This window comes from Grus americana, chromosome 3 (genome assembly GCF_028858705.1).
Source record: "Grus americana isolate bGruAme1 chromosome 3, bGruAme1.mat, whole genome shotgun sequence".
Taxonomy (NCBI): domain Eukaryota; kingdom Metazoa; phylum Chordata; class Aves; order Gruiformes; family Gruidae; genus Grus; species Grus americana.
Window position 1 is genome coordinate 59,890,965 of NC_072854.1, and position 20,926 is coordinate 59,911,890.

The window sequence follows — 20,926 nt, forward strand, 5'->3', positions numbered from 1 at the left end:
ACAAAAGCAGAACCTACAGCCATGAAATTCAGGAGCAGTTCAGTTCAATGTTAATTCCTATTTGTCTCAAATGTTTACAGACGTACGTTTATCGAAAATGGAGTTGATGGAAAGACTGTCATTACAGCAGTAAACACACAGGAAACAGTGTACTGAAATATTGTGCCTACTTTTATCCATTTTTATTTTCAGACACACAAAGGTATGTGCACTTAATTGTATATAAACTGGGAAAAACAAGCATGGAAACGTACATGCACACAGATCATCTAGTATATGATCACAGATTTTTCCCCAATAACTAAAAAAAAGTTTACATAACAGACTACAATGAGACATGTTACCAAGTTCCACTTTTACTTCATTTCAGGTTATAATCTTTCCCTCTTCCTTGCTTCTAAGCAAACACCCCCATCTTTTTCTACCTGCTGGCACTATTTATATAGGTAATTCAGACATGAATGAAGCTAAAAAAGAAAAAATAATTTTAAAAACCCAACAAAACAAAACAAAACAAACAATCCTTCCCATCCCAAACCACAACAAAAATCCAGTTTGGGCCAAAATCATTTTCAGCCAGATCACTTTCCTGAACTGACTTACTGACAAGCTGCAAAAGCTCCAGCGTCAGTGCACAGAGGGAGGAGGAAGGCGAAGCTGCGATTGTGGCAGCTCAGACCGTGCCTAGCTGAAGCAGCTGTGGGACTGCACAACTCTGAACACAGAGGGTTGGTTTTTTTTTCCTCCTGCTGCTGAATTTACTTTAGCCCTTCTCCGAAACAGAGGGCTGGGAGAGCCAAAGAGCACTGGTAGCGTCTGTAATGAAATCTGTGCCTGCACATCTCTACTACCTCAGTGCAAGCAAATGAGATCTTAGATCATTTCAGATACAAAAAGGCCTCGTGTCCCAGATTGCACCTCGGATCTGTCCTTATCAAAGAAAGTGTTTTAACAGCAAATTGTTTGCTGCTTTTTCTTTCTTCTTTTTTTTTTTTTTTCCAAGGAGATATCTTTTCTCTTTCAATAAGGACATAACCAAAAGCTATTTTCTCTAACACAGTGTACTTGGAAAGTGTCTTCTTCCCACCCCCCCTTCATTTTTCATTTTTGCACTTTTTTTTTTCCCAGTGGCCTTTCTGGTTATGAGAAAAATACATTCCTGGAATGTTTCAGCTCAGGGCTCTCAAAAACAATTACTTAGGCATTTGATTTGATCTGCTGGTTCTTCCTTTCTGGGTATTCAGGCTTTATGAATCTCTGGTTTGGTCAAAGGTTAAAGTGAACTCTTTCCAAGTCACACTCCAGAGCCTTCCGAGGCCCATACATATCCACCCCGGGTTTTAAGGAAAAGGAGTAAATTCACCGTTAGCTGTACACAACAGCAGTAACTTGCTGTGTTATCTAAGGAAGAAAATTCAGAGACGTGAAGCTGCTGATTCAGGTTTATGTTGGGCAAGTAGGATGGAGGAGTGGAATGATGAGGGAGGAAGAAAAAAATGGGTCACCTTTAAATCAGTGAAAATTTGGCACTGTTTAAGGGAAAACAAGAAGGGGAACAGAAGTTCAAGTATATAATTTTAGTAGCAAGGTATCTTCAGGAATATCAAGGCATTCATAAGCACAAGCAAGCAGAGTTATAACCTCAAAGGTACCTTATCTTTCACGCTGTGAGAAATTACCACATCTGTGATCCACACACACCAAAAAAAAAACCCACCCCCAAACCACCCATGAAGTATATGGAGGGACAAAACATATGTTTTCTGAGTCGTTCTGGCTGCTAACTGGGCTTCTCAGGGGAGTGAAAGTTAGAAAGGATAATCTGTCAGAGTTATCTGACTCTGAGGAGTGAGCAACAGAAGATTTCCAGCTGGCTGTCTCCATCGGGCCTTTCTGACCCGTGATCAACTGAAGGTGGTCCTCCATGGGTTTGCTGGTATACTCCTGTTCCTACAGTCCTGCCTTTGATACAGCAAAACACAGCTTAATTTCATTTTGTGTGCTTTGTGTGCTCTATTTGGCAAGTCTCTGAAATCAAACTCATCTTCCTCAATGAATGCATTATATGTTTGCTCAATTTAAACAAGTTATTACTCAAAGACATGGAGTACAAACCACTTCTACTGCTATGACACCTTTTCACTAAATGCAATGCAGTTACTGTTAAATTTGTGTTCCTTTTTTAATGTTGCGGCTTATTTGTCCAGGAATATATTTTGCATATTGGATTTCTTCTAATCTCATACTATCTATTAAAAAAATCTCTTTAAAATTTTAAGTTTATCACATGCCCATATGTAATCGTTACTCAAGGTTTGTCAGCTCTGCTCTCTATTAAAAGGAAAATCAAACAGATTGAAGTAACTGATTATAGTTCACTTCAAACTACAAGGCTTGCCAAAAAATAGATATTTTAAAGTTCTGATTATAGTTCATTTCAAAGTACAATGTTTCCCAAAAAAGTATATACTTTATAGTTCAAAAATACACATTTAAAAAATAAAGTTTTAAAGGGCGTGTTTAGAAACCATTCTAAAAGAGTGTGGGTACTTAAGGTTTATGTATAAACTAAAGCATACACAAAAAGGTACACACATAACTAAAGTGATTTTTTAATCCTTATTATAGTGGCAAAATTTATTTTTTTTATGGAGCAACTGTGAAACTTTGCCATCCTTCTACTTTACCAGGGGTGTTACCTGTAAATTATCCCATGCCCACACCAGAAAGCAAAGCAGTTGTTTCAGGGGGATGGTGGTAGTTTTTTCTTCTTTTTTCTTGTTTTTTAGTGAGAAGGGTTATTTTCTAGTTTTAGTCATCTCTTAGATTCTAACATACATACTATTCACAATTACACACTGATAAAAGTTGAAGTCCCTCCTATTACGGAGACAGCAAAAAAGGACACATAATCATAGAATCGTTTAGTTTGGATCATCAATTCAAACCGTTAACCTAGTGCTGCCAAGCCCACCTCTAAACCATGTCCCTAAGCACCACAACATTCCTTTTACGTTGTCCCATTAAATATGCTACTGAGTAAAACTGATATGCACACAGAAGTACAGCCACATCCCTCCTGCCACCTGCTTGGACAAAGAACTAGTTGTAATTTATAGGATAAAATAATCCTCAAAATTTATGACAGCTGTGTTACATCTCTGTTTTACTAGACCTTAAATGCCAATTATTTGTATTTAACGATAATAAATTCTGATACAGAGGAGCTGATTTACAAGGAGAGAAGGCCCACAATGCCTTAAAGGCCAACCCTCCTCCACTGTCCACCTCAGTTGTTCTAAATTTTAATCCCAGCTTTTTAACATTACAAAACTGATTACAAGTTTCTCCATTTGACAGAGATAAAATTGTATGTAAACTAAATATTATACATGCAGAAGGGGAAAAAAAAAAAAGGCTTAGGAATTTAAGTATTTCACCTCCAGAAAAGCAGCTTGTCCTCTAGCCAAACAGACTTGCATGAGTTGGCCTTACCTGGAGCCATAACTTGTTATTCACTGCATCTCTCCCCGTAGCAATGCACTGAAATGTAGCATTCTGCCCTGCATTGACCTCTACATCCCCCAGCCTCAAGAAATGCGGAGATTTATCTGCAGAGGGGGAAAACAAAAATTACAAATAATATTTATTGCTAAAAAAGGTGCTAGCAACGTTACTGTCTCCCTGAAGATGCATATTATAACAACCTTTGGCTAAAAAAACAGAAACAGAAGAGAGAAAATTATTTGTTTCATCTCTGTTCAAGAAGAAAGAGTGCTTTCAGTCCTTTCCCTTCTCCCCCGGTGATTCTGCTAACTTTATGTTATACATGAGTTATAATAAAGTCTTTTAAAAAATCAAAGCCAAGAGAAGGAGATCAAATGCTAAAATGTCAGCAGCACTTTACAAAGATTATCCCAAAGACATTCGATTGTATGAAACCCATCACACTGAGAAAAACCCAATTAGCAGGATACTGCTCAGGCAAACAGACATACACTACTCAGATTATTTCCCATGTAACTCAGTCCTCTGTTGTTTTACTAAATGAAATCATCTGTGTCATTGAATATAGTATTTCAGGAGCTGACAAATCTATTTCTGACAAAGCCCCTAGGAAAGCTCAGTGGCACAACCACCTGAAGGATTTATTAGACGTAAGAAAGCTGACAGACACTTTTGAGGAATGGGTACGTTACACAGCTCTCGCTCATCCCTTTCTCAAGAGCTACTGACGAAAACAGTAGCCGAATTGTTTTTGCTTTGTGCTTACTGAAAAAAAACAACACACAGGAAAAAACAGCAAATTGGAACAAATAGGGTTTAAATATCAGTAATGAAAAAGAGTTTATCTGAATACTGTATCACGCTGATAATCTGCTGTCGTGGCTGCACCCAAGTGCCTTTTGCTTTGGCACTGAACACAAAAAAACCCAAACAAAACAAACCCCACAAACAAACAAAAAACCCCCCCAAAAACCCCAACCAATGACAAAAAAAAAAAACAGAAGAAAAAAAATGAAAGCCAGATACTGAGATACTGAATCCCAGCAGAGCTTTGCTGAGTACAGACATCAGACAGCTGGGCTGGCTGAAATACAAAGAGGTAACTCACTCAAATACCTTGTGAGCTTGGTAGCCCCCGAGAGCTAGGGTCTTAACAGGTTTGAGGTAGAAGAAAACAAAATGTGAGGTTGCCGTTGCATCTTTATTATTTGGCATCGTTTTGCAGATTTGCGGGAGGAGGTTGTTATATCTTGATCATTTCAGAAAGCAATTAAATTATCAGCCATGAGGTACATTACAATGTAATCATATTTTAGAAAGGGGATGTCTGGGGGAAGATCAGAAGAGTGGAACAAAACCAAATTACCAAAAAAATGTGATAACAAGGTGACAGAAATGCATGTAATAATTTCTTCCTCACAAGTTTTTATTTGCAGAATATTCTCATTATCGCAACTTGTGTTTGCATGTGTGTAATTCTTCCCCAGGATTAAGCAGGGAAAGGCAAACACAAATGCCTGAAGTCTGTTCACAAAAACAAAACAACAAAACTCAATCCTTCAGTAGTTCCATAGCCAGAAGCCTTTTTTTTTTTTTTTTTACTGTTGTGCCCATTTGGGAAAAAAAGGAGGGGAAAAAAAAAAAGAAAAAGAACAAGGGCATGAAATACGATAAAACTCCTACATGCATCTGCCAATTCAGTTTCTTTAATCAGTGAGTACACACATTGACATTAAAACCTGTTTTGATTATGCACACCAGCTATGGTATGACTAAAAAGACACTGAAGAATTTCTACTTTTGTATTCCTGTATTCTTTACTTCTGGCAGACAGAGATTTTACCCTGGTAAATCACTATTGCAACACTACATTTTCCCCTGGAAGCTGCAACAAAAATACTATTGAAAGAACAAAGAACATCAGTGATCAAGTGATGAAAACTCAGCAGTCTACAGCAATATCAAATATGTCCTGAAAAGACAGAGAAAAATGCAGTTCTTAATCATTACTTACCACAAGGGTAACTCAGAACCTGGATGTCATCAATGGCAATGTAGCCATTTCTCCCATCTGAGACTTCAGCTTCAAATATTACCTGTCAAAATGAAAGAAAAAATGTTTACAACACTCATTTCTACAGAATTCCCACAGTGGCAAGCGTGTAGATATAAGACACATTGCCTTTTTCATTTAGTTGAAGTTCCTACAAGGTTTGACGACTGAATGGAATATTTATTACTCAATGTATTTGCAGTTCCATACCACTCATATACATGACTCGCTTTGGATTTGCTGTTTATGGCACACCAGAAAAGCATGTTTATTACCTCAATTAACGGCATACTGCTTTCACTCTGCTAAATGTAGAAACATGATTCAATTCTGAAAAAAACACCATTACTTTCAGACAGGTTCGACATCACAGCACACAACTGATCAACCAATTTTAACAAAATTTATATTCTTGTTGGGGGTCACAGTGTAGTGAACAGTCTCCTGTAACCTTCTGCAGCATAATTGCGCAGGAAAACATGCAGCAGCAGAGAAATAGTGCAGCACTCCCCAGTGGCAATGAAAAGAACAGCTGTAGCACGAGATTTACGCAGTAGTCCTTAACTGCATTCTTCATTCTTGCAAGGCGATGGGGAAGATGCTGCACGTGAAGGAAAAGAAGAGATTGTCTTCACATCCAACTTCTTGCCCCACCCCAAATGGGCAGTAACAACAAAGAATTGCTCTTGGACTGTTCCAGAGCACAGAGCCATCTTTTGCTACCAACGTAGCAAAACAACGCCAGCTGACCAGAACAAATTGATTGTCAAGATTCACGCTTCTATGTATGGAGGTAAAAAAAGAAAAAAGTAGAATACGGTGAAAGTAAAAGGAAAATAATTAGAAGGAAAAAATAAAGGATGAAGCATGACCATCTAAAATAAAAGGAAGTTATGAAAGAGGAATGCACACCAGTAAAGATTGATTCAAGTGATATGATATAAATTTGCAGTCGTGATTGCCCAAAATAAGTATCTGTTGGGGCCTCCTGTGCAAGGCAGCCCTACATCAAGTCAGCTGCTCTATAGGTAATCTTTCCAAGTAGTTTACATCTCATTCTCGGGGACAACGTAAGGGAGCAGCAAACACAATGGATTAACAGCCCAACGTACCAGCCTGCAGGTGAGCAGGAGAATGCTATCACCATCAAGCATCGTTCTCAGGTTCCTTACCAGTGGATCCGCACGACACCTTGCTAGGAAGTATCACCCACTGTGCTCTCCTCAGTCTCAAGGGAGTCCTGGGTGCAAGCAGCTCCCTTTGGAGCTCCTTTTGGACCTCTCGTTCACAAAAACTACCCTCTTTGGCAAGATACCCGGCACTTATGCAACTTGGCTCTGAACACTGCATCCGGAACGTTTCTGTGTGCTTACGCTCCACTCGCTACACTTCCTCACCCTCGCATCCCACCCAGACATGAAGTGCAATTTATTTTCCCACCAAAGGGGACAGGGACCCCAGGTGGCCTGTTTATCCTCAGAACTAATCCTACAACCGCTCAGGCATATAATTAAGGAAAATTTCCAAGGAAATGTGGTTATGGGCATGTTCATGATGTGGTTCACTGGGTCCCCCAACTTGTGCTGCAAGTGCAGAAAGACCATGGGACACGTATACTTGGACAGCACCAGGCTACAATCCTTCTTCCAACTGCTCCAGAAGTTCTTGCTGAGGTTCTGGATGCACTTCTCTCCGCTTTTTTTTTTGTTTTCTTTTATTTGCACCGTAACGCAATTAAGTTGCAGAAACCACTTCATTCTCTGCCTCCTCCCCCTGCCTTGGCTAACAACAGCTTGATGGAAAGGAATTTAGTGTCTGGGGGTCCTACTTTCACTCCTTTGTCCAATGACCTCTCTGACCAGAGCACTATTTGACAGTGTCCACCAGCTCCTCAGGCATCTTCAGAGAGTTGACACTTGTCCGCACTAAGGAACATCAACGTGAATATCTTCAATTCTTCAATAATTTGGATTAATCCTCTGGTTGTATGGTGTGGAAGACAAACACCTCAGTAAGAAGTAAATATTACACTTAAAGCTCTTCTGACAGACCAATTTCTTTACAAAACAATACAGCTCTATCACATATACAAACTCCAAAAGCACTTTGTTTCTCAAAATCCAGTTAAGAAATTTGAGCATCAGTGTTAAGAACTGCACTAAATTTACACCTCACTCTGAACTAGGTTGTTATTAATCCATTACTTAGATCCAGCTTCCAGGGAAGCTTGGCCTCATGTAAATGTGTCCTCCCCTGAATGTTGATACCTTCCTACACTGGGGGCAGAGGGGAGAAAGTTACCTTTCTTGGGACAGAGCTGGGAATGAATTCACTTAGTTTTGTCTACCTCCTCCAGATTAATTTAGTTAAACCCTACCCTCCAAGAGTAGGAAGTTATTAAAAAAAAAAAAAAAAAAAAAAAAAAAGAGAAGTTCACAGGAAAGAGATTAAGACATGGAGATCCATGAGAAGAAAAAAATCCAATGCAACAAAACAAAAAACATGAAGATATACAGAATACGGAAATGCAAGAAGCCTGCAAAAATGTTATAAGGAGTAATGTTTATGAGGTAAGTAAATGAAAAAAAGTGATTAAGACAACAGATATTAGAGAGCTGAGATTTCATGTAAATAGTGATAAATTATTTTTTAATTACATTCATAATTGGCATAAATACAGCTATGAAACATTCAAACTATAGACACTATATAGCAATAGGTGCAGCTCAGTTAAAAAATTCTTATCAGGCTTTAATTTGATAACATCTGTTCACATTTAAAATAGGAAATGGAAAAAGAGAATTGCATATATAGGTGAAAAAAGCAATTTAAAATGCTGACAAGTCAGACCAGAACCTGAGGTTCTTTTCCTCACATACACACACACTGCTTGAGAAAAAACAGACTGTTGAGCTATTCCTCTCACCAGAGAAGGTTTATCCTAATAAGACACCAATGCTTTGGGAGTGAATCCTGCAATTAGTCTGAATTGCTGTGCAGTTAACAGTTCTAGAAAGAATGGCTCAAACACTTTCATTTTAGCTGAAAAATAATTCAGATTATCACTCTAGTCAGAAAACATTAGTTGCCTGTGCAACTACAAACGTCCTTCCACTTATTACAATTTAATTGCATGCTTATCTACTGCTTTTCTGAGAGATGCTGGCTCCCTTTAATGGAGAGGAGAGATTGTTTTGGGGGGATGAATCGGGCTTGCACAGAGCAGAGCTGTGGAGACAGCTATCCCGTCTCGTTTGTACCAGCGTCACCGCAATGAATGAGAATGGGAAATGCTCAGGTAACTCAAATGCTGTTCAAGGGAATTCGATTTGACCCCTGAATTTTCTACACATTTCCAAGGTGATACTCAAATAGTTATTTTTCCAAATAAAATGGCATGTCTTTATTTATGAAGTGCCTGCATTCAGTTGCAAATGAAGATACAGAGTCAGAACTCCCTGAACTGGACATGCTCCTACATTTTCAGCAATCCCTAATGCATCTCTTGCCCATCTATTGGTCCATTTTCCCCCTAAAACCATGCAAGCTTTTAATGAATGCAGTATTACTTGGGAAAATCCATGGATTTACTACTGACAGTATTAACAGCCACTTCCATTTGTTTGTTTTGTACCTGGCTTCCTTTAATGACCCCAATCAGTGACAAATTGATCCCAATCACCCTCCTATATTATTCATAACTTTGTAGACCTCTATTCTATGTCTCCAAGTAATTTTGTCTGAAATTTGAAGAGTCCCAGTTTATTCAGTCTCTCTCATATAGAAAGTATTCCCCCCTTTTCTTTGATTATTCTTCTCATCCTTCTCTGAAGCTCTTTCTAACTGCACTATATTCTTTGAAGATAACGAAAGCAAAGCTGGCACACAGTAATGAAGATGTGGGCGAGTCATAATTTATACAAAAGCATAATATCATTATCTAATTTATACTGAACTTCCTTAACCGTTCTTAACACTTCATTTGCTTCTTTTGACCATCACTGGGCTCTAAGCTGATCTTGCTGCAGAGTGCCAATAGCAAGCTCTGAGTCCATCTTTCTGTGTATGAAGTTCGGATTTTATCCAACGTGTATTATTTTATATCTCTTTACCTACGCTAAAAGATGCCTGCCACTTTATTGCCCAGTCACTCACATGTGGTGATAACTGTGACGGTCCTTCTACAGGTCCTCACAATCACATACTGTCCTTGCTATTACGAAGTAGCTTTCACCTGTACACTTTTATCTTCTCATTGTTCTCTGGCCCCCACCATGGTCCCTTATGAACGTGTTGAAAGGCACAAATCTCTATAGGATGCCCTTGGTGACTTCTTCCGGGCATATTGACAATTTATTCCTACCTTCCCTTTTTCCTCTTAAACAATTATTTATTTGTGGAAGTATCTTTCTTCTGATACAATGGCAGCTTAGCTTCACTACAAGTTTTTATAGAGGGACCGTGTCAAAAGCCTTTTAGAAACCTAACTAGCCTGTATCAATCAGATCACCCTTATTTATATGCTTGCTGACCCTTTTCAAGGTCTCCAAGGTTGAAAACTAAGTGTATGACATGCAACATACAGTAAAAAAAAGAAAAAAAAGTATTCTAGTTGTTTTGTGTCAGGCACTGCAAAATGGTACACACTTTGTTGTCATATCCCAGCTCTAAAATGCAGATGATGACAATCACTCTTTGGCTAATATTATTCCAGAAATAAATGTCTGTGAACAACTCAAGAGTATGTGAATGCAATAGAAAAATTAGTAATTATTACAGCAGAGACCCTCAAAGGAATTTAACTGCTGAAGCTTAATGCTTAAGAAATACTCAAACCTTCACATTCCCACACAACCCTAACACTGGAGCCTGTAATCACCACGAAGACTATGCCTGCACTTGTGGGAACATACCAAATACACATCTTACGGACTGGTCTCACTGAATTTTTAGCTCTTGTCAGGATCCAAAAATGTAGGTATCCTCATTATTAGCTCATTTGAGGCACTGATCAAAATAAGCATTCCCAAATCATACCTAGTCAATTAAGTACAAAACGTAGTTTGGAAAGAGGGAGAACAAGTCTGTAGCCCAAAGGCTACCCTTAGAACAAAATTCTCCCTAGGTTTTGTAAAAGCTGTTTTCTTGCAGGGTATTCCAGCACAGTTTGAGACCTTCCTTGTCCTTCCCCAGCTTGGCTAGTCCTGACTACTCACGATACCGAAGAATGTGAGAATCTCCCACAGTTTTGACAGCAGTCCTCTCAGACCATCATATATATGAAGCCAACATCCATACATCAATTAGATCATGGAATCATAGAATGGTTTGGGTTGGAAGGGACCTCAAAGCCCATCTAGTTCCAACCCCCCTGCTGCGGGCAGGGACACTCTCCACTAGACCACGTTGCCCAAAGCCCCGTCCAACCTGGCCTTGAACACTTCCATGGACGAGGCATCCACAGCTTCTCTGGGCAACCTGTTCCAGTGCCTCACCACCCTCACAGTGAAGATAAAACCAAGTATTAAAAGGCTTCGTTACAACAGAAATGTAGCGTTTCATTGAATAATTTTTCCTGCTAGGCTCTAATACATATTCTTAGAGAGCGCTGAAAAGGAATTTGAGATAGAAGTAGAAAACAAAAAATCAAAATAGTTAGATCTTGTCATTTCGACCAAGCATTCAACTTGCAATACATTTTTCTTTAGCCATAGGAGGGCTTTTACTAGCTTAATGATCTGAAATCAAACTTGTAAATAGATTAATTCCAATTCTTGGTGGAAAAGTGTAGCAGAGAGCTGTAAGTAAATAGAAGGTATCATGCCTGTGATAGATTGCAGTACAAAAAAAACCAACCCAAACCAAAAGAGAACTGGTGATTCTCAACTAGAGTCCAGAATCACTGGAAACTTTGTGCCCTTTCCTCACTGTTCCAGTACGCATAATCCTGATGGTGTGCATTTTGATCTATTTTTGGCACCTTCCACGTAATTTCAATTCAACTTGTGAATAAAACAAATGAAGACAAAATAACTTAGAACCAAAAGAAGCAGTGGAGTTATATTAACTAATGTTACCAGATATGAGTTATATTAACCTCACCAGAGTCTTTCATAACAATATGAAAAGTAAATATTTTAAATTATTTTTCCACTTCATACACATCTCTTTCATTGATTCATTTTATTTTTTGGAAAGCACAGTACGGTGACTCCAGATATACTTGAACCTAGTACTTATACTAGAATTGGTTAAGATTAAACCACACAAAGGAGCAAGTTTATTTTATAGTAAAATAACTTTCTGCAGATGAAAACCCACAAGCAGCAAGAGCAGTTATACATAAAACACTATCGAATCCTATTCACTGCCAACCTCCTAATTCTATCCAACATTTTTGCTCTGTTAAAGGCATTTTAAAATACTAAAGCACAGTTTTTAATTACCAAGAAACTAAAAATTAATATAAACATGAAAACAGTATCACATTATAAAAGAAATACTTAATGAAAACTAGCTGAAAACAAGAAGGGACAGCTAAACAAATTTTTACCTAACAAAAATTTTGTTGACATAATAAAAAGTATTTCCCTTGTGAAAGTTACAAATAATTTTGCCGAACTAATTTAGAAATCATGAAAACATAATTACTTCCATTTGAATGCTTAAGTAATGCTGCAAGGCAGCCTCTGCTGCTGACAGGGCCCAGGAGAATTTCCAGCACAGCAAATCAAACACTTGGGTGAAAACTTTGGGATCTCAATTCTGCCAAGTCAGCTAACACCCTATTACTACTTCTTCCTCAATAACGCATCTCCTGAGATGGAAAACCAAAGGAGTTAAGGCTATCTTCTCGTTAGCATCCTTACCAGTAGAGCTGGACAGCAAACGCTCACAGATTCTTCAACCATCTCGGTCACCCATACGGAACCTTGACATACACACCTCCTCTCATCCCCAAATTTGTATTTAAGATCCACTCAGCACTGGGAAGTCTGTACTCCCAACATTCATCTCAGTTCATGCTCTCTGGTGAGGAACTACCCAGAAAACATGCCTACCACAGGTCCCCAAAGGGTAATCCTTCAGAGAATGTATTAGTCATAAATGAGCTAGCTCCTCTACTCACTCAATCCTGGGGGGTGCGATGTGAACAAAACCCAACCCTAAAATTGTCTCTTTACATGTAAGCAATAACTGCAGGTGAGCTTTAGGTGAGCTACACAATTTAAACACAAGCAGAATTAGTGAGAGTATTTTTCCTCCACGAACAACATCCTGCAGGAAAACACATGATTAAGATGAAGCAGAATCACCCTTTGAAAGTGCCTGTATGACACAGTTATCCGATGCAGGGGAAGCCAGAGACTAGACCTAATGACCCTGGAGACCCCTGCATTAGAGTCAGGAACACCAGGAAAAAACCCTCACATGCTTCCACTTATCTGTGCTTACTTCTCTTAAGCTGCTTAGACCAAATGTTTCTACATTCATGCCTAGAAAATGTCTGGATGAAGCACCACACACAGAAGAGTTACAGCTGCTTTCGCTTTGGAGTAGTAGTAGTTTATCATCTGGGAATACTTAGAGTTTTAGGAAAACCCACCCTGCTCTTGACTGACTGAAGTTGTAGAAAAAACATGCTTATACAGTCGGTAAACACAAGATCTTCAGTAAGCCAAAATATTTAAGGGTGAAAATTCTTAATGACTGAAATTTAAAAATAATAATAATACTGCATGCGAAGGCATGACTTTTAACCACGGGAAAAAAAACCTTGACAGCATTGTAAATCATGACATTTAAAGGCTAAAACTGGGACAGCAGCAATAAGAGACACAAGCAAAGAATCAATATGAAGTACTTAATACTGTGCTTATTTTTGTGATAGATCCAAACCTTACTTCCCAGTAGGACAGCAGCAGTCCTTTTGATCAGAGGGAGCTACTAGAAAATGCATCAGTCAAGTCTGGCATGATGCCACTGTACTTTTCTAAACCTAGAGCAGAGGTCAGTCCTTTTTGCCTTGCAGTGAGCCTTGGGAATTCCCTACCATGTGGCAAATTTTTTTTTTCTTTAAATACGCTCAATCTCAAACCATATAAATTCCCAGCCGAATTACTGATACTTTTGAACATACTCAGTAATTATAACCATTATCCCTTGAAGTAACCGTGGGATCTTTTGCATATTCAATTTTAAAAACAAACAAACAAGACAACTTCATAGAAATAGTCTATGAAGAACTTCAAAAAACAAGTGAAGTACACAGACTGAAACCAGCAGACAAAATTCATAGGTTCATGTTGCATCCTATACACTGCTTTCTAGAATATCTTCCAGTCCCTATGAGAGAAAAATTTCTAAAATTGCTTATTTTCAGAACAGCAGCCAAAACAATTTGCAACACCTATTCAGAGAGTCAAATCCATATCCATGCATTTGCTTGCTCCAGAAAAAGATACTGTTCAAAACCAGTTTTTAATTCCAGCAATCGCCAATCAATGGGCTGACGGGTACCTTGCTTCCTTTCCTCTCCCTTTCCTTTTCTGCTCCTCCATAGTAAGACTCAGAGCAGCTGGAACTGAAGCTATCACCCTTCCTCCAAAAGGGCTCATACTCAGCCTGCTTGAAGAACAGCCCCTCGCAGAAAGCAATTAAAGTGTAAAAACACACAGTGAAAAGACACAGTGTTGAATGAACAGTCATTCTCTTAAGGCGTCCATTCACAGAGTGCAGAAGAGCATGAGCCTTTTTCAGAGAATAAAAATAGTACCCAGCATATTTCAGAGATGTATCTTGACAAAAAATATTTTTAAAAATTATTTTAAAAGAGTATGGGTTATTGCTAATATGAAAACAGAGAACAATTGCAAGCAAAAGTCAGTAGCCAAAGACATCCAGTTGTCCTAAATTCTGACAGCTGCTAGCATCAGGAAGGAAGCAAACACCAAAAAAAGGCAAAACTGCGCAGTACCTCCTAACTGTGTCACCATGAAGAGAGTGTGGAATAACGTCAATGTGTCAACTCAGGAAAGTTAGGACAAAATAATGTTCTAATACAAGTGGAGGGCAGTTTAATAGATACAGTTTAACAGATATTTAATAAATACAGATCAAATACTGCCAAGGAAAAAAAATAACAAAAAAGAAAAAGCAACTCAAAGCAATGGACAGGTTATGTCAAACAGTGCGTGGAGATATTCACTGCATCAGCACCTGCCTACACTAATACTGCAACTAGCACTGTTCACGTAGGAAATTGCTCTGACATGTTCTCTCCAAAATGTACTTCAAGATGCAATAGTTCTATCCACAAATTCCGTACATCGTCTTATTTTATCCTCTCTATTTTTGCATTAATCACAACACGCTGGTGCTGGACAAACACAGAAAGTGACAGCCATCTGTACAAACAGCTTATGTCTAAAGATACAGGAGGTATGACGTCAAAACATTTCCTTGTTCTCTGTCTTCCAAGATACCCACTAAGCTGAACTGAATCTGGCAGAGTTCAGTCTGGCGAGGGATGGAAAGGGTTGGCAAGGGCATCAAGAACTTCTGTAAGTATATGTGTGGCAAAAGGAGGACTAGGAAAACATTGGCCTGCTGCTGAATGGGACAAGGGCCCTGGTGACACAGGACATAGGAAAGACTGAGGTATCAATTGCCTTCATCGTCTCACACTTTGCTAGTACAGTCGACCTTCTGAAATCCAAGGACCCAGAGACCAAGAAGAAAGTCTGGAGCAAGGAAGGTGTGCCTGAAGACCAGCATATACTGGGGGCCACCCTGCTGGAAAGCAGCTGGCAGAAAAGGACCCAGGGGTCCTGGTAGACGCCACGTTGAACATGAGCCAGCAATGTATCCTTGAGGCAAAGGCGGCTATGCATACCTGGAGTTCTGGGTCCAGTGCTGGGCCTTCTCAGTACAACACACTGGAGAGTCCAGTGAAGGGCCACAAAGACGATGAAGGGGCAGGAGCATCCCTCGCATGAGGAAAGGCTGACACACCTGGGTCTGTTTAGCCAGCAGAAGAGAAGGCTTGGGGGGATCTCATCAATGTATATAAATACCTGCAGGGAGGGTGCAAAGAGGATGGAGCCAGGCTCTTTTCAGTATATTAACTGACATCCTCATACATGTCATGCCTAGGGTGTACACTTGGGACCAAGTTTTGGTGATTTTGCCTTCAGCAAAACTATTTAGCAAGATTACACAGAGAAAGACCTTGAAAAGGCCTCTACATAAACCAGAAATGCCAGGCTTCTAGATACTCGGATTCTATTTCAACAAGTCTCTCTGAAAATTATCTTCCTACTTCTGAAAACATTAAAGCAGTAACAATGAAACTATTTAAACTGTCAGTATTATTCGGTTATGTGTAATATCACGTGCCTTGCTTAATGAAACCAGGTAAGTCAGATTAATTTCTTAATTTCCTAGTTAAAGCAGAAAGTTGCATTTGAGATTGTAACAATGGAGGTTTTCTTTTTCAAAGTACTTCTACATCAGAAATGGGTAGTTAAGACGATGAAGTACCAAAAGTAATGGCTGTGGAATCTGTCTGTGAAATCCCAAGATAAACATCAGTCAGGAAAGATAAAGATCTAGTTTACCCCATCAATGGTCAAGGCCAATATGTTATAACAACTCAGAAGGGAATTTCCAGTTATATTTTTCTGGGATATTTTTAGAGTTTTTAGGCATTGTATTATTTATTAATAATAAAATAATTAAATACAGAATCTTTGTAATTTCTTCCATTTATTTGGAGCAGAAAGCTATAGCTATTCACCTTATATTCTCAGTTTGCAGGGAGAAGTAAGAAAGAGCTAGATGCTATTAAGGAGCTGAACAAATGAAACTGGATCGGAGCAGAGAAGACAAGTTACTGACAAATCAAGTCAGGCACATCACAGGAAGACAAAAATCAACAAGACAGTGTCTTGTGGGCAAAGAACCTCCTCTGTCCCCCTTCAAACTCCTACCTTGAATATACCTACTAAAATCTTATTAGTTCTTTTCCCTTCTACCTTCCCTCTATTGATCAATCTGCAAAGACATCTGCTACATCGACTAGCCTTTGAGCAAACAAACTAAAATGAAAAGTCAAACAAAGGAATGATGAATGCTAAATTCAAGAGAAAAGGGGTCTCTACATTCTGAAACAAATCCATTTTCATTTTTTAAGCGTTGAAGATTAATACTGAGCAGACATTCTTTGTTTCTTCTATAGGTGTACCTCATAAGCTATTTCAGCAATTTTGGCTACCAAAATGAGTAATGCTTGTGGTCTCTGGGACTGTGCATAAATTTATCATTTTTCTCCACAGAAAGAAGGCGTCAAAAATACTCACTACCAGAATGAATATTGTCTCTTGAAAGACAGAAATAACCAAGAACCATTCATACTCATACCCTTTGAACTTTTTCAGGATAAAGCACCAATGTTTTTTAAAATTGGTCAGAAAAACAGCTATGAAGCACTAAGCAATTACTATTCTTGAAACAGCTTAGGTTTTATAATTAGCAGAACAAACCTTCTACCATAGCTTCTTTTAATTTGAGGCATATTTTTAACATTCCTATAAAATAATTTTGTAACAGATGGATTACTAAATGGCAGAAAAAGATTGCATAGATGAATACTAACCTTTCACCTCATAAAATTACAATTTTTATCTACAATAGGCAGATAAGAGAGAAGGACGTCCTTACTAGTAACCTTCTGAAGATAAAAAAATCAATCCCAAAATAAACACACATTTTACAATCACTGCTCTCAAGGTTCATCGTTCATTACTGTAAGCCATTGTAAGTTATTAAAGAATGTGCCACTGGCAATTACAGGAAAGTCAGAACATATATTTAAACTGCCCTTCTTTCCAACAGTGGGGTGGGGACACTGTCCCACCAGTGGATCCAGTTATATCTGTATCACAGCATGCTGCCTTATGTTCAACATAGCACTTTTCACTTACCTGATATTTTATAAAAGATGACAAAGGCGATTCTTAAGTGGGAGTAAATTAGGGATTGCCATTGAAATGGTGATTCCCTCCTCACCAGATTCAGGCTTCTGCAGTCACAGGCAATTATCATCACATTGAGTTCACAAAGGTTTGCGGATCATCTGTTACGCTCGCCACAGGCCACAAGAAATTCCCAACGTTAAAATAACTTTAACAACCACAGACAAATCCCAGGCAAAAGCTGAGAGTATGTTGCTCCACCATAACAGATACTGAAGGCAGCATCAGCATCTCTGAAATAAATTCTCCACTGTTTCCTACTGGAAAGTCCATGTAAATTTAAATTAGCAAAAATCACCACAGAATACACATTTACTTTCTGCTCACACTTAAATACTTATGCAAAAATATTTATTTTCACAATTCTAAAGAAGAGCTACAAAAATTACCCCAAATTCCTCTCTATGTGGAAAACTACCGGCCTTCATCTGTTTATAGAATTTCTTCTGAATACCAAGTCTGACAAAACTTTTAAATAGAGCGACAAGCCTAAACTGTAAAGCGAAGTACAAGATAAATATACACTGCATCTGTACACCAGAAAGGAACAAGGCATAGTATAGATTATAGCATAGTATCGCACTTCTGCATTTAGTAATTGTTATATAGACGTATGCATGCATGTACTTACACGGGCCTAGACATACAGTGAATTTTGGGTAAGGTATTGATCACACAAAATGAACAGAGTGGTGTGTCCCAGCAAACATTAACTATGTTTACGCAAACAATGCTGATAAACTGTCAGACTGCTGGGTGCCATTTTTAGGTAGCAACATTTTCAGACAGTCTCTTATATATTCAGCAACACAGCATTTGGAGCAAGTCGTCTGGACTGCGTAAAAGTCTTTTGTGAAGAGTCGTCAGAAATCAAGCTTTCTCTAAGTGCTCAACTAATCCTCACGGAAGCATCAGATTCCTCTCTCCTCTCCCTCTGTTACAGCAGACCCAGTTCTTCTCCACCTAACTCCAGGCTCTCCTCCCCACGCTTCCCCGCAGTTTTGGATTAACGACTATCGATTGCAAGTTTTTACCCCTACACCCAACCTGCAGCACTGAGTGAGCTCTTCCACTCCACAAAAGAAACACTCACTTAACTCAAAGGTACATTGCACAATATTCTACCAAAATAAACGTGGAGATCCTAAAATAACTTTCAATGCATGCTTTATATTAACACACCCTTTAAAAGCTCCTCTTTTTTTTTTTTTTTCCAATGTCAGACTTCCCAACAGCCTTCCCAGGAAATAAAAAATAAGAAACGGGAAATAAAAATAAGAGAGTTTCAGGGGAAAAAATTAATGTGTAACTTTCTCCTTATGCAAACTTCATTTCTCCTCTTTTTTCCTTTCCTCATTACAACATTCCCTTCCATCAGACATTTCTCGACAGCTTTGTGTTTTCCAGACTCTCTCCTCATCTGCCTTTACTTGTTACCTCACCCATCTTGTCCTCCTCGCTCTTTCCTGAGAGAGTACACTTAGTTTGCCCATCCGAAAACAAGGTTCCCTCCAACTACAGCTCCGTCTTCTTTAATTCTCTCCATCTCTCTTTTGAATGAAGTCATCTCCAAATGCATAATTTCACTACTCCATTTCCTTGGTTCATCTTTCCCAGCAAAACTACCATCACCAAAAATTTATCTCCCACAAAGCTAAGATTCATTTCCATCCTCATCTGACAAGCTGTCCTACTGTCCTCCCTTCAAAAACTGAGTGCCCTTGGCTCCATAGCACAATTTTCTTTTAGGTCTTCTGCCCCTTGTAGCATTGCGGCTTCACAGGAGCTTTACTAGGCTTTTGTCGGTCTCATTCTTTCCTTTCTCTTTTGTTTTTTTTTCATTCCCTTCCTCCCCTTGACAGGGGGTACTTGTTATTTTTGCCTCAATCAAGAGAAGACAATGGAAAGTCTAGAAGTAAAGTTCTTTTTTCCATTTGGACATTAACTTATTTAACAGCATAAGCTCCTGAAGTGTTTAAGCCTCTAATTTCTTGCCTCTGAACATAAGCTGTGAGATGGAGCGCAGCACTAGCAGAGCTGAAGATGGAGCACCTTCCACGAGACACACACAACCTGGACAACTGCAGCGCAACTTGCTTTGGTTTTTAACATCCCTTCCATTCCCTACATCTGATGAACCGTACTGATATGGTGATGAATCCCAGAAATAACTGCAGAAATTATTAACTCTGTCAGTACACACTGACTGAAAAGCCATTTGCTACCTTCTCTCAGGAAAAAGTGGCAAACTAGTCAAAGCGCGGAGCTCCATCAGAGCGATGTGCTCCATCAGTCGGACCACACTGCTGAGAACAGCCAACGCAACAAGCACAGCAGCTGTTACAGTACTGACACCCTCAGGCTTACGAACACTTACAAACTGAAACATATTTCTACTACTTTTGAAATAGAAAACTAAAATGGTGGGGAAACGTCTGGTGCAGTAAGCAAGCTTTTTTCATCTCAGGCAGCTGAGTGAAAGGCCAGTGCCTGAGTAAAATAAATGGGACAGTGAGACTGGAAACACAAGCATCCAGGTATCACAAGGCAACAAAGACATCAGAGTAAGATGCAGTCAGCGCTAATTCCAAACTCCAGCTGATTAATCCTTCAGATCCAGTGTGACGGGCATCACCATCATACTGTGAATGTGCATCACCAAATAGGAAGGAAAAAAATAAGACACACAATGCCCTCAGATCACACTAAAGGTAGTCCAAGGTTTTACTTAATTTCCAAAATATCCATGAATACAACAGCCAGTACCTAAAGAATTTCAGCAAGAAAACAGCCACAGATTTTACCAGTTATTTGTATTGTTCACGTTCTCAGATTATCTTCTAATAATCCATCCCTAATCAGTTTGGAAATCAGAGCACTGTACTTCCTTTTGCTGCTGTTTCTCTAACACCTTCTCAACTGATAGTATTTTTCTAAGTTACTCTGCCCATTTCCATTTCACTCACAGATGTAAATTGAACTTGCTGCCCCCCCAAACACACTTTACACTGTATATAAGACAGGCAAATTCTACTCTCACTTGATATGAGTAGACGACGAGGATAAACCTTAACATACAGAGGAATCTGAAAAAAAAAATTGGTAAACAGGATTTCCCTTTGCTTCCACATACTTCAGCCATGCATTTCAGACCCTCTCTCCTTGCAGATGCAGACCAGCTGTGCCAACCAACCTCAGTCTGAGATTTCGAGGTTTTCCGGTGAGATCCCACAGCTCTTTGGATTCCAGAGCTTCCAAACAGATCTTACCTCCCCGAGGTGTTTATACAGCACCAACAATTATATTCTCTCAGCAGAGTGTGTCAGCCCCG

General features: G+C 39.1%; 1 protein-coding gene across 11 annotated transcripts in view; it reads right to left on the reverse strand.

Moving 5' to 3' along the window:
- Nucleotides 1–20,926, reverse strand: part of PTPRK (protein tyrosine phosphatase receptor type K) — a 416,921-nt gene that overhangs the window by 221,267 nt on the left and 174,728 nt on the right. For all 11 annotated transcript variants that reach the window (XM_054820467.1, XM_054820471.1, XM_054820468.1 and 8 more), the window contains exons 4-5: nt 5,522–5,603; nt 3,496–3,611 (exon numbers count right to left, since the gene is read on the reverse strand). In XM_054820467.1, the coding sequence (XP_054676442.1) occupies nt 3,496–3,611; nt 5,522–5,603 (198 nt within the window). The remainder of the gene's footprint in view (nt 1–3,495; nt 3,612–5,521; nt 5,604–20,926) is intronic.